General features: G+C 43.8%; 1 protein-coding gene across 1 annotated transcript in view; it reads right to left on the bottom strand.

The window, feature by feature from the left end:
• The window catches only part of LOC119172145 (histone-lysine N-methyltransferase 2A), a 92,198-nt gene that overhangs the window by 29,829 nt on the left and 47,182 nt on the right, over window positions 1-15,187 (bottom strand). Inside the window, exons 16-22 of the mRNA XM_037423157.2 lie at window positions 15,127-15,184; window positions 12,974-13,122; window positions 10,472-10,616; window positions 10,286-10,350; window positions 9,602-9,682; window positions 8,694-8,910; window positions 4,547-4,608 (exon numbers count right to left, since the gene is read on the bottom strand). Of these exons, the coding sequence (XP_037279054.2) occupies window positions 4,547-4,608; window positions 8,694-8,910; window positions 9,602-9,682; window positions 10,286-10,350; window positions 10,472-10,616; window positions 12,974-13,122; window positions 15,127-15,184 (777 nt within the window). The remainder of the gene's footprint in view (window positions 1-4,546; window positions 4,609-8,693; window positions 8,911-9,601; window positions 9,683-10,285; window positions 10,351-10,471; window positions 10,617-12,973; window positions 13,123-15,126; window positions 15,185-15,187) is intronic.

Here is a 15,187-nt window from a genome sequence, read left to right as displayed (position 1 = left end):
ATATTCACGACCACTGACTGGATTGAGCATTGTGAACTGCATAATTATCAATGACGCCGCCACGGGACGCCACAACGTGCTTGCACGTAAACTCGCGATCGCAATTACCATAGTGGGGCATAGCGTGCACCGCCGACCCCCCCCCCTGCCCTCAATGTGACGAGACTTAATTAACAGTGCTGCTTTGCAATACAAACTTCTGTTTTGAAGAAATCCACACGGCACCTTAGGCAGTTCACGAATAGCGAGAAATCCCCACAGCAGCGCAGGTCAACACTCATCAATGTGCGATTTGCTTAAGCAAAAGGTGGCCTGGGAAGGAGTTCGCTGGGAAGATTTGCACATGGTTCATTAGGTAGTCCAAGAACAGTGAGAAATCCCCACAGCACCACTTAATGCTCATCAATGTGCGATTTGCAAACAAGTGGCCTGGGAAGGAGTCCGCTGGGAAGATTTGCACACTGAGATGACCTCCCTGACCTCGTCTTTCTTTCCCCCAATTGAAAACAACACTGATTGTTCTAACAGCGTTCACTATAAAAGAGCGCACTTGTTCTTTATTTGTGGCCGACTGTGTAGCTCAGTTTCACATGTCAAAAAGACAAAAAGAGCATCGCTGGAATGGACCGAGAGGCATCGGCAACATTATTTAAAAGCTCTAATAGTGTTGCCACCAAGAATATTTTCGGGCCTTAAAGGGCCACTGACAGTTTTGAGCTGACAAGCGCAATGCGCAGATGAGGCGTTCATGATCACGTACGACAAAGTTTGCAACGCTACGCACCGCGAAAATGGGTCAAAATTGAAGATGAACGCTGCTCTCCCTCCCCTCTGCCGGCGCACGCCTAGAGAATGAGGGCATGACGTGGACGTAGGAATGGCCCTACGTACATGGCAATGCAATGACGTTCGTTATCTACGTAGACGACTCTGCTCCGACGTTGTCAGCAGTGTACCACGTGACATGGCAAAAGTTATTTAACACAGCATGCGTAGTCTATGTATTTGTTACTTTAGGAGATTAATAAAACTTGAAATAAATAATGAGACGCAATGAAAATTGTGTGAATTTTTCTTTCATTATTTTCCGTGAAATGCTACGAGATGCGGGGCTAAGGTGCCAGCGTTTCCCATGCATTCGTGTTCCCGCGGTCAGCGCATTGAGCAGACGACCACAGCGGGACGCTCCTACGCGTTTGCGCACTCATTGTGCTCATCTACTTTACCGCGTCTAAGCCAGCATTTCTAAACCATCCTGCAGAAACAGGCAGATGACTACAAAATAACGCTGGTCAACAAGGCAACGCCGCTCGCGTGCTCGGGGGTTGGACTTGTTTGGGCCCGTCATGTGCACGTCACCTCATGGTCGGATGCCGGAGAGGGTGGGGAAGAGATTTGGCTTGCGAAGGCTACACGGAAGAGCGGCAAGGGTTTCGAACTCGCCTCCTCTCATACACGTTTCGCACCGCTTCAAAAAACCTGTTTTATCCGCTCGTGATTAACTGATTCGAAAAATTTTTGTGGCAAAATGTTCCTCATCGAACACCCAACAACTTCCACTGTCTAACTAAAATTTAGTATGGGGCCAGGTGAGTGGCCCTTTAAGTAGTCCAATCCCATCTAATTAGGTGGACTAGTGAACTTTGGCACAGTTTGCACAAGCTGTACTCGAATGTGCACAGCAAGGTGCACGGATATGGAATTGTAGGAAAATGGCATAGTTGGACCACTACTGAGCACGTACCAGGCTATATGCTCTAAGTACAGTAAATTTTAAAATGCAACATATTTTATAGGTGATTACTTCCATTCTGTCGAAGGTCAAATCCTGCTACTATTCAAAGTTTCTTTCACTCCCTTTGATCCAAAAATAATGACATACAGTCGACTCTTCTTAAACGGAACTCAAAGGGGATCCAAAAAGTAGTTCCATTTATCAGAAGTTTCATTTAAGCAAAGTACCCTTATTTAGTGAACCAAGACCTTTAGTCAAATTGCACAAACCTCACCTTACTCACGAGGATGAGTAGGAGAAAAAGGAGTGAAGAGTGGTCTGTTTGGCCAGCTTGAGTTGTTTTTTCACAAGGTACGCACCCATGCCTGACAAACTAGCTAGAAATTCTGCACAAGCCTCATGCTCGAAATAGCCCTGCGAAAGTTCAACAGCCTCTTTAGCTGATCGATCTGGTGGCACCACTGCACTGGCAGTATTGTCATCACATTCATCGCTGGAAAGTTTATCCTCGTCTTGCACTTCTGCAATCATTTCCTCGACAGTCTCTTCACAACAGGCACGAACATTTTCATCAATTCATTCATAGTCCTGCAGCGTGAAAGGGGCAGAGGGCACGACCTGAATGAATACTGTCTCAATGTCGGCATGAGCAGGGCTTTCTTCTTCATCGGGTACTGCTTTCTTGCACTTGAAAGCCAGCATAGTGAAAGCATCTGTGTAATCTTGTTGCCTTCACCTGCTCCTAGACCGAAGCCAAAATGTGAATGGCTGCCAATAAATCTATGCTGTAGCCTTTCCCGCTGCCTGCTCTTAGCAGCATTTGATGGAGCGATTGTCTGCGGTAATGAACTTTAATGTACTAAATAACTCCTTGATCAATCGGCTGGATCACTGCCATTGCATTGGCTGGCAAGAACTCTACTTGGAGTCCTTGAACCTGACCGTGGGCTGGGCAATTATCCATGATGAAAACAACCTCCCTGTCTTGCCTCGTAACTCTTGTGTCTTCCTCCCGAAACCAATTTTCGAAAATGGCCATGGCCATCCACGCTCTTCCGTTCCCATGGTACGCAACGGCAAAGTGTCGAATGCCTTTGAAACAACGTGGGTGCTTAGATTTTCCTATTAACAACAGCTTCAATTTCTCACCTCCTGCCATGTTTGCACCCACCGGCACAGTGATGTGATCTTCACTGCGTTTTCCTCCACAACAGGCTTCGCCTTTGAAGGTGAGTCTTTGACAGAAGCGCCTTATAAAAAAGACCCATCTCGTTGACGGTGAAGACATCTCGTGGTTCAAAGCTCATCAAAATTTCCTTAAACCTTCCCTGTTGCCAGTCAGTGCAAATGTCCCCGTTGACTGCACCACTGTCACCTGAGATTGCTTTGAAGACTAGGCCATGGCGTGTTTTGAAGCGGCTGAGCCACTCGTAGCTTAGGACAAAGTTCGCAACACCCACTTGCATAGCGATATCTCGAGCTTTCTGCTCGAGAATTGTTCCGCTTATGGGCAAACTGGAACTCCGTGCACGCTTGAACTACAGAAAAAGAACTTTTTCTAGTTGTTCATAAGGCCTCATCTGCATCCATTTAGATGTAAAGGTCCCGTTCTTAACAGTGCCTTCAATCTTTTCTCTGTCTTTCCATATGCACGACAGCGTCGATTTTGGGATGTATTTTTTCGCCACCTCCGTCTTGGGCAGGCCGCTTCGATCGAGCTCCTGAAGAATTTGCAGCTTTTTTTTTTTTAAGCGAGGGTGCATGGTGAGGCCGCTTCCTTTCCATCGGGCTTAAATAACACCGTTATCCACGGCACTCAGCCGCACAAATAGGCCTAACGCACAATTGACTGCCTGACTCGGCTCCCACAGCCGCAAGCGAGAACAGCTACTGAATTGGCTTGTCTCGATCTCGAGGTGTTGCCATGGTTGTGAGACTACCGTTGGCATAAGCGAGTCTATGCTGTGTTTAGAGTGTGCCGTTTAACCGTAGGTGGGCAATAAGCCCTGTTTCGATTAACCAATAATTTTACAGTGCAACACATAGAAATCCAGCCAAATGAGCCCGTTTAGTTCCGTTGACGAGGCATTTTCGTTTAAGCGAGTTTCGTTTATTGGGAGTCCACTGTATTCTCACGCCTTGCTTCAATTTTTTAAAATATATTGACCAGGTTAGTAGAGTCACAAAAAAATGCTAATTTTTCTGTATTATACGTGATACATACTATTCGAAGTCAATTCGAAATTACTCAACCAAATTAGTATTCGTTTCGAATTTGCTTTGAACCTAAAATTTACTATTTGAACAAAGCTAGAAACGAGTTATAAAGGAGCAACTATTCAGGAAAATTCTGAGTTCGAAGTGGTCAGGGGTTTGTTTAATGGTCTCCAAGTCTCACAGAATTGGATCGGTACAAACTTTTATTGGATTCTGAAGTTTTATGCACCAAAACCATGATTACAAGAAATGCTCCAATGGTGCTTCAAGAAGTGTTCAAGCCCTAATTTTTTACTTCTTGGGGCTCCTTTTCGTGCACCTAAACCGAAGTGTACAACGGTTCTCGCATTTTGCCCCCTCCCACCCCTTGAAATACAGTTGCAATAGCTGGGAGTTGGACACAGGTGTTTACACATAACAGTGCAACACCGCAGATGCTAAACCACCACCGTGGATATGTACCTGCAAGCGGTAAGCACCGAACACCTATGGTAGCAGATATATTAACGTTAGTTTTATGATAGTTCTCACAAACCGACACAAATCTTCGTATTCTCTTGGCTGACTTAGTAAACGACTTCAAAGGCAACTCACATTGCAGGAGTCGTCACCAGGCTGACCGCACAGGACACACTGCCGAGAGTCCACTCCTTGCTCTGTAAGCAAACAGAAAAATGTAGCATAACTAAATTCACTGCTACGTGTTGGGCATGCCCTCTCTAGTCAGTCAATACACCAAGGCCAACCGTTTATTCAATCACCTTTGCGGCACTGCCACTTGTCCTATTGAAGTAATGCGATCTTACGACCGAAAGTTTAGACACCGCAAAGTGCAACATTCGATTTTTTCAAACTCCAGCTGGCTGACCGGTCACTACACTGGCGATCAGCAAAAATAAACAAAAGCACTGGCATTCGAAAAGGCATCGTTTTGCGGTTGCACTCAGCAACAGCGTGTAGGAAACTAAGCTTCAGCTTCGGATTATCTGTGGCTTAGAAATAAGCCAGTGGCAAAAGCAGGGCAGTCTTATCGCCATCGCTATCAGGCAATGGCAGCCTCCATGCTGAGTAAACAGCGGCAGTTTCTTGTGGTGCCAACGTGCATTTTAGACTTCATAGATTTATATTTATGTTCTGAAAAGGCATCGAAATGTTCGAGATCGTTTTTACTGCACATAATTAAATATTTGAGCCTGCAATTGCATTGTAAAATTTTGTTGAAGCAGAACGACAGAAGAAAAAGTGTTCATTGTGGTTAGAATATTTATGCATTGACTCCAATGGACTGCTCACGGGGAACTGAAAATTTTTCGTTGTAGTGGGGTTCGACTGTAGAAGGCAACCAAGATATCGACCACATATGAAACGCAATTTAAGGAAAGGGTCATTGCTTTTACGTACAGTTTACAATTGCAACACTGCTTTAAATCGGCTGGTCTTGCTGGAGACTGACAGGTCGCCAATTTCACTTTCAAGGAAGCTATCGCGTTTGGACACCCACTCTCGATGATGGTATCACTCACACACGTCTTCTTTCTCGGTGACTGCCCATGCAGGGCATGAAATATTTGACGAGGCATTGCTTTCTTCGTTTCCATCAGCTCGATGAACACAGATCACCCAACGAACATGCACTCATGCTCGCTCACAACCTTTGGCATGAACTTGCTGCAACCGAGTAACGCAATTGTTGTTTACCAGGGCAGAAAAAAGGTGAAATGAGAACAGAAAACGAGAAATCTAAAAACAGTAAAAAAAGAAAATAGCACAAAGAATAAGCTTTCTCGAAAACAATGCGAACGATCTTGAGCATAACTATAACTTTCCTTTTTATGTTTTCCTTTATGCTGCGTAATATATAGACAGCGTTTGCCGACTACAGGGAAAGCGTAGTAAAAAAGTGTGCCTGTCTTCTTCATAGCCTTCCTTGGCTGTGCTGCCACAGAAAGTCACGCGAGATAGAGGCAGGACCTGCTGAAATAGCTCTGACACCACCTGTTCCATCTGCACCATTGAGACTGATGAAGAAATGCAGCAACAACTATAAGACAGTAACAATGGCAAAAGAAGCAGCAATTATTCGCTAAGTGGAAGGCGGCCAACTTCAATGTGAAGCTGTTTGGAAATTTTAGCCCGTTTGGGCAGGCTGACAGTGACTGCGAAGATGACACACCGCACGCACCCCAGCCATCAAACACGAATTAAGGGGAGATGCGGGTCGAAGACACTTTTTTTTTAATATTCATTCGAGAGCAATGAAACTTGAGGTGCTTATAGAACTTTTTATGCTGATTTCGAATATATAATGAGTTGTCTTGCAAGTTGCATACTTTTAGTTTTGCAACATGACAAAGTGAAAAACTTAAGCCCTTTGCCCCCCCTCTTTTCATACCTAAACTTCATTAATTTTTTACAATTGATAGTTCATAATGTTTCAAATGAAGTGTGGAATGCAAACAACTAATTTGGAAGTCCATACAAAATATGTACTAGACGTGAAAAATTTTAACGTGGGAAGTTCATATTTCTCCTACCCTAGTAAATGTTTACATATTTTTTTTTTATTTTATAAAAAGAATATTGAAACTTAAACAAGATAATTGCATTTCTCGTACTTTGGAAAAAATTTGGGAAAAATTTCATGCAGATCTGAGCACCAGAAGTACCCGAAAAAGGAGGGGCACATTGACAAAAATGGCAAAATTTGTGTTTTGAGAAAAAGAAGTTTTAAAGTCAAAATTGCATGTTTATTTATCAAAGATGTCATTGAATGCGACGAAATTTGTACACAAGAAAGAAAAATCCTCCTTGTAGTGGCCACTGCCATTAAAATCGGACTAGCTGCTCGTAGCCCATGCCTACAGAGCGCGCAGCCACAACAGCTTTCACGTTGACAGCGTAGCTATCGCGCGAGCTCCCGCTGTCGTATGTTCTCCTCGCGGTCAGTCCGTCACCCGCCACGCTCACGCTGGCCTCCCCGCCTGAAGCTACTCGCCGCGAAGTATATGTCGCCGTTCTTTCCGCTTGTCGGCCGGTTCCCGGACACGTAATCCCAAATGGCGACACGTCGGACACATTGCACCGCGCACAACAAGCATGTTCAGTGCTGTCACATCAGCAATCAACGAAGACTCGTCGTCCTGTGATTTTTCTTCGTCTTCGAAGAGTCCGATCTTTTTCTGGGAGGCACTCACATATTCGAATGCTGCGGCAAACTCGTCGGGCGCATCGGCGTCATTGCCACTACGTTTTGCGGCAGCAGACGATCTTTTCGTGGTTTGAGTGTTCGGCTTTGATTTGCGCCGGCGTCCTCGAAATTTGTGCGCCGCGTGAAACTTCACAGGCCGGTGACCGCGCTTCCTACGGCTTTCTTCATCAATAACGAATAAGCAATCGAGAAAAGCGTTGTTCAGCTGTGCTGCTCGACGAGACACGGATCCTGCAAGTAGGCTTCACAGCACACAACGGCGCGCAGCGGCCAATGGCGGCTCCCGATCCGTACCACGTGATTTAAAAGCCAGTCGCGGCGCTCGAAAAAGGCGGCTAAAGCGCGTTCTCTTTATTATTTCTTGCGTTGCAGCAGCGCGGGAAACCGTCGCTATTTGAAGAGTGAGGCTCGGTTCTTCGCCTCATGCGGTCGACAATGGCGAGCAGCGGCGCATTATCAGCGGCAAGGTGCTCGAAGATGACACACTTTCGGCCTTTTGACAGCCACCTTGTGCTCTTCAGACGCAATTTTAAAGCATTTCCAGTTGATTCTCGACATAGATTTTTTTTTTCAGAGTAGTAGAGGTACTAATCTTAACAAAACAGGTGAAAACAAAAAATCGATAATTTTTTAGAAAATTCTCGTTTTTCGACCCGCATCTCCCCTTAAGTGCATGAATGAAATCCAGGCTGGCTTGGTCACATGGAAACAGGCATTGTGTGTAGGCACACATTAGCAAGTTTTTTAGGCTACTTGGATAATAAAAATGCTGTATGGTGAATTCTTTTTTTGCAGCCTTTTGAGTATTTGAACTTTTAGGCAGTTTCCATGGAGTCCTAATAAATATTCGGCGACTGTACTGCACTTACATAATTGTAGGTCGACCCATTTCACCCTAAATTGAAGCCTGAAGTTGGGGGATCATTTTAAAATCCCAAACAAATTCAGTTATAATAGTCAACTTACAGTTGTGTAAATACGAGAAATAAAGTGCCAATTAATATTTACTTCATCCACAGCCACTCATTCTTGCTTCAAAATGTTGCATTCTAGTTTAAGAAGGATTGAATCGCAGGCTTGATTTATGTGCGAATTTCAATGGTCGCTGCCACTCGCATCAAGAAAAATTTTTCTTCCGCAGCACTGCCAAAACATGACACGTCAAAGGGCTCACTGAACAAGGTAGTGCTCTCAGTCTTCAGAAAAGCAGTTCTATGTACCAGTACACAGCACAAGGACAACAGATGAAGAGACACTAAATATGTAAGAGGAGGTTCAATTCATTCATAGGTCAATGTGGCTTACTTTTTTTATGACACCTAACTTTTTTGTAGCTTACTTTTCATGACTCTACTGAACAGGCAAAAACAAGTTGCATGCACAGGCGTGCATACTGCAACTGAAGGGTCGTTATTGAAAAAGAAGCCCAAGTTAAAAAAAAAACGCTTCGCAAAAAGGTCATTAGCAGGCATAGACGCCAAGATGTCAGAGAGCGATGCGCACCCGAATGGGCACCACAGCGCGACCCCTCACCAGTGGTGTCCCGTAGTAGTCCCGGTTGCTGTGGTTTGGGCGGGCCAGTTCCATTGGGCCTTGCCTGGCACTGGGCGTACAGGTGGTCCCCGTGAGGGGGCAACACCGCGTCTGCCAACAGAAGCGATCCCGGGGTGCCCAGCAGGGCACTGGGCTCATGTGGAGGCGTAGGTGGCAGCGGAGAGGGCCGCATGTTCGGGAATGCCTCCTCCAGGAGCTGCAGCAGTGTTTAGTGCATTGTAGGATAACCCAACAACGATAAAACAGAGGAACAAAAAAAAAAAGGTTAGGCTCTCGAGGCTATAGCAACCTTAACCTTCGTAAACACGGCATCCTAATTTCAATACATCACTTAATTTTGCCAATTCTATGCACTGTTAGCAAGAAGCAGGCCATGCACATTGAGCGTACAGTAAGTTAAACATTGGTGTAACTTGAAGCTCCTTTGTGTCACTCCTATATAGAACTTGCTACATATAATCGCTTTTGTGAATTCACTGAAGTGTCCTAACGAGACGGACATGGGGCACTTCTAGAGGAACTTTCAAATGCCTTTTATCTTGTTAAACATGCTTACAGCCTTCAGCTAAATACTGTGTCCAAACTGAGTGGGGCATTGAATTCGTTTTATGAATATGGCATGACCGACATTGCAACATTTAGATAAATTATTTTGCAATTATAATAATAGATTGCTACAAAATACAGTATAGGTTATCGGAACACCTTTCGCTTCAAATTTGGTCTCTAGAACCTATGCATAAACCTATGCGAATTCCACACATTTATACAGTCAATCATAATGTGCGTTTTAAGGGTGAAGTATTGCATAGTGAGTATCGTCACCAGAAGAGATGCACATGTAATTCTTTCTTTTCTTTTTAATCTGCACAGTAAAAGGAACTTACCTTTCCTAGCAGGTCCCTCACCATTTGCACCGAGACCCGGCTGTCCGTGGTAGCCTGCAGGACATCCTCGCAAAACTCCTTCTGCAAATTTGCAATGCGTCAGATTTCACCAATTTCAAAGCAGCCAAGGCTTTCACAGCATTATCAGAGCGACCACACGCAAGGGCTCCCAAAAACGATTCCTCAAAAACGGCTCGTTTAATCCAGGATTCGGCAAGAGCAAAGGACCACTGGTGATTACCGAAGTTCAAAATATTCAATGCACTTAGCTTCTGATGCTGCAGAAGGAAATGGCAAAAAAAACAACCTAAAATTCGAGTGAATCTATGTCTACTCATATGCAAAAGCCCCAACGACAATATTTATTGATGCACATTAGCTTGACGGCTGGGGTTCTTGATAATACAGAGAGCAACAACAATGCTGGTGTGGCCAGCAACAGCACATGTGGCATTCGCAGCTTCAGAATCACCCGTGTGCCCCACAGTGTGATATGCATGCAAGTTGCGAACGAAAAATTCACGCCACTAGCAGACGGCGCAACACTGCCTTAATTTCTGTCGCGAGAAATAACAAACCTCGAACATCTCTGACACCTTCTAAGCTTTGTTCAAAAGTTGCACTGCGCCATAGACTGCAACAAACTACGTGTGTGTGTACCATTGTTACTGAAACGAATCTCACCACAGTAGTGTACTCTCCACACTCGAGTCTGTGCTGCACCTTGACAAGATCCACGAAGTGAAGTTCTGCAAGCAGACAAAGCAAGAAAGCCGCACAATCAATACGCACTGCAGGGTGACTCATAATGCGACTCCGTTAAAATTAGAGTGAGAGAGAGAAAGAAAGAAGGAAGCAGTGGGTTCCAACCTGTTCTTGCAAGTGTCGCTGTTGGCTCAGTGGAGTCCAATGAACCATCTTTGTCCTGTGTTTCATCGGGCAAAGCCATGAGATCAGGAGGTGTGGGCACCGCCTGCTCCAACACTTGGCAGCGGTCCTTCGACGCTTTCTGCAGCTGCACGTGGCAATGAAGCACCGCTCATGACTATAAAAGCAAATCTAACATCTTAATTATTTGCCAATTAGGCTTGCATTAAATGAGTCTGAAAAGCACACAAAAAATTCACCACACAAGAACAGAGCAGACTGTTAAAGGAAAATCACTGGTTTGTGAACTTACATACAGTTGTTCGTGAAATGACTCTTAGCGGTCAATATTAATCTATTTGTGCGCAGCCACTCAGCTGATGATCAAACCTGTGCACACCATATTAGCTCAACGGCCATGACGGTTCAACCCAGGACCAAAATAGAGTTGTGATTATACTTCTGTGCTGCTTCATGCACTTGGCTAGTGGTCTTGGCAGCATTCTGCCTACATTAACACCATGATAAAACCTTATCACCACAAAAATCAATCATAATAATGAAAGATGCAGTATTGAATGCATCAACTCGGGCCAATTTGTAAACAATTAAATAAGCACAGACTCTACTCCTAGTCTCACAGCTAGGTCAGAATTATACGTATTTATTTGACTTGGTAACATGCCAGAGTCAAGAACCCAGCAGTAATCGATCGATATGTGGGGTTTAACATCCCAAAACCACCATATGATTATGAGAGACGCCGCAGAGGAGGGCTCCGAAATTTTGACCACCTGGAGTTCTTTAACGTGCACTCAAATCTGAGCACACAGGCCTACAACATTTTCTCCTCCATCGAAAATGCAGCCGCCGCAGCCGGGATTTGAACTCGCAACCTGCGGGTCAGCAGCAGAGTACCTTAGCCACTAGACCACCGCGGCGGGGCGACCCCAGCAGTAAGATACAGTAAGCAACAGGTGACAATCCAAACAGGTTATACAAGTAAAACAACTACTGCTCTGTAATATCAGGTTTCTGCATACGAATGAAAACTGAGCAGGAATTGCACATTGAAGAGCTATCAAAGCACAGACAAAAACGTGGCATCATCAACGATAATGTTCATACAAAATTATACATGTGTTTTCTAAACTCATGAACGCCACATTCCGACACCATGTTCCATTCACTTTTACTTCATGGGAAAAGAAATAAGTATAGATGTGCAAACATAAAAACTTACGAATTCATATTTCCCGAATATTGTCTGCCATTATATTCAATTCACATCGTAATTTCACTATTTAAAGTATTCGAGCTTCTGGAAAATAAATATGGTGGTTTAAAATAACAGAAAATAATTATAACGATGAATCAGCATGCTTGGTCTCACATTTTGGAGCACCGACATGAGAAACTGCTAGCCGCTTTCACCAGTGCTCCGAGCAGTTGCTGCGAAATGAGTTTGCCGAGGAGTCCACTGCCGATGCGCAAAATGCCCATCCGCAGTTTCAAGGTGCCAGATAAACATCGGTGCTCGCGATGAAGCAGGCTCCTTTGATTTCCCGTGTCAGTTAGTGCAAGGCTCCAGCCCGCAAAATTCGTCTAGTCATAATTCTAAGCAGCGAGCTTGGTCGCGCTTTGTGCGGTCACGGTGGTCGATGCTTCAAAGTATATTATGCTCGATCACGAGTACAAAGAGTAATTCTATGATGTGTGCTAATAAGCAGTTGGTCCGAGATGCACATCTGCAATGTTTGCGACAAGTGCTGCGCATCATTGCAATCTGATGACTGAGGTTCCGCTTGCAGCTGCCTAACTAAAGCGTAGTTATATTCTAAATCATCGTCAACCCATGAAGAAGAATGAGCGCAAACGCTACACTAAGTAGCCCGATTTTCGACAGCACAAAGACCTCGTGATGTGCAAGCAGCAGACAATGTTTTCCCTGAGCGAGGGTTCGACCAATGGCATGGCGCACTAAAGCAACATGGCGGACGCAGCCAATCGGGAGCCTCAAAACAAACTTTAAAAAATTTGCCTTTTTTGTCTGCTTGTTTCTTAATAGCGGACCTAGCTGAAGCGGGAATGTTGAAGAGGTGTAAAAGCACTTTCCAAAAAGCGCAAAGTAGCGGTGCCTGGTTGCACCGCTGCAGACCTATAATTCCTTTATATAATTTAAAATAACCTTAGCAATTTTCTCTAACTTATTCTATCTGTAATTTCACTTCAAAGTGTATAAAAAATATTTAAAAATTTACAAACTTATACTTTAATATTCAAAATCACTTTCTATCCAATATTTTGCTATTGACACAGCTCTAGAAATGGATGTTCAAGAAGTCAACTACGTGTAAAACATGGTTTCAGATCACGATTCTGACTACACCTACTTCACCCTATAAAAAACTAATGATGGAGCTACAGATAAATATTGCCCGAAGATTGTGCTTATTTTAGTACTAAGAATCTTGTCAACAGCATAGAATTAAGAACCCAGCTTACCTCGGTCAGGGAGTTCATGATGCAGCGCAGTCGTTCCTGCAGGACGCGTTCAGCCGTGCCAAGCCACAGACGAGGAGAGTCTGGCTCGCACAGCCGACAAAGGTACAACTCCGTCTCGGGCAACAGGGACAACACCTGGTACAACTCCTCTGCACAACAGCAGACCAAATGTGAGGCATGTCAGGATGCACCATTCCTCCCATCTCAACACACGGTTTGCAACGCTGCATTGGCTAAATGAGACTACTCTCCCTACTCAAATCTGAATCTAAAAAGTAGTGAAAAACACACCATATGCAGTATTTACTCGCGTAATGAAGCCACCCCCCACCTTGATCCTTAAAAATAGGGAAAAAAAACTTTTTTTAATGTATCTGTTGACTTTATTTCGGTATGATAGCCAGTGCCGTTAATGTTGGAAACAAGATTAAATTAAGCCATTATATGACAAAATAACAACTCAATGAAAGCCAAAGATAGTTATGCAATCATGATAAACAGCTGCGAGCAGCATGAGCGCGGACGATGTCAACAAAAATTTGAAAGTCGCGCCTTGTACGGCAAAGCGCCGTCTGTCGAATGCAGGAGAAACCTCTTTGCTGATAGTGCCACGCAAACACAGTGGCACAAAAACAAAGCGCGTGGTGTCCAAACTAGCACTCATGCTGCGTGCTCACCATCTCGGGCCTACGCAAATCGCAACAGCACCCGAAACATCTAATACAACGTTTGTGCGCCGCCATCCGGCGCTGCGTTTCCGTAGTTGGGTTTGTTGTTGTGAACTTAGTTGGGACACCTGCTGCGCAGAGCACGTTCGGCCAGTACGCTAGCGACACGGCTGGTTATTAACAGCATGCGCTTGAGCATAGGAACCAAACTGCTGGACGACACTTCGACGTCGATTTATGCACTTTCATATTTGGGCGAAACAAAAAGAGCTTCGGGCTACAAAAAAAATTTGTCTCGCATTTCATGTATCAAAGCAAGCAAAGTCGTCACCCGAAACTTTCGCTATTGTAACTCCCGTGACTTTTATCTCCCGCGTAATGAACCCTCCCGCTAAACTGGCGTCAACTTTTCTGAAAAAAGGCGGGTTCATTGTGCGAGTAAATACAGTATACCAGATGTGCTTCATCATGTAGGCTTCTGCGAATATTAATGTATTTGAACTCGATTGAATTTGAATTTAAATTATTGAAAATTTTAAAGTATTCGAAATGAACGAAAAGGTGTAGTATATTGGTCCGCATGTAACCACATGTAAAGGTAGTTTCACTGCAGAGAAGGCATGCTATACCACGAATACACATTTTCAAGAACACATTTTTCCAAAACCCACTTTAAGGTTAAATGAATATATTACCCAAACATCGACCCTTCCATTAAAACAAAAGTTCTAAGCAACGTAAAGTTTAAAACTAAAGGCATTCTACGGCGTATCATTTGCATGCTACGGAAAGTCAAACCCTGCTAATATTCAAAGTTGCTTCCACTTTTCCTGAGCCAAAAAGGTGACATATACACATGGCTTATTTCGATTTAAAAATATGTTGTGCAGGTCAGTTGGGTCATCCAAAATATGCTCATTTTTCTTCATAATATATGTGATATAAAATATTCGAACTTAAATCGAAAGTATTCCAATCAAATCACTATTCACTTTCAATTCGCTATACACCTAAAATTCGCTATTTGCACAAGCCTAGTTTCATACAACTGTAACGGAGGCTCAAACACCCATTCTTCAAAGAAATCTTTTCTTTGCCTTCAAGAAAAGAGAAGATTTCTTCGAGGGTCTGCTTCGAGTAATATGGAGGTAACATACCACACTTTTGTGGGAGAGACTTCTACCTTTATCAAACTCATCAATGACAATAATGAGCTATTATTACACACCTAGTCCCTTATTAAAATTATTATCTTATTTTAAACACTCTAACCTCATTACAACGACGTTGCATCTTACACAAAAATAAGTTCATTACATCCAAAAATTTATTATATAAAGATATGTTCCTAACACTGCATTGCAAGACTATTCTTCATTTATTTTGTTATATCCGATATTTCATTATATCCAGGTTCGTTATAGCAACGTTTAAGTGTGTGAGCAACTAGCACTGATGCGACACAGAACGTACTGAACACCTTACCCGATATGCCATCACAGCGAGCATGAATCCATTTTTGGCACTGGGAACATTGGACCATCTG

Source organism: Rhipicephalus microplus, chromosome 4 (genome assembly GCF_043290135.1).
Source record: "Rhipicephalus microplus isolate Deutch F79 chromosome 4, USDA_Rmic, whole genome shotgun sequence".
In the NCBI taxonomy this organism is placed as follows: domain Eukaryota; kingdom Metazoa; phylum Arthropoda; class Arachnida; order Ixodida; family Ixodidae; genus Rhipicephalus; species Rhipicephalus microplus.
This window is presented reverse-complemented; position numbering and strand designations above follow the sequence as displayed.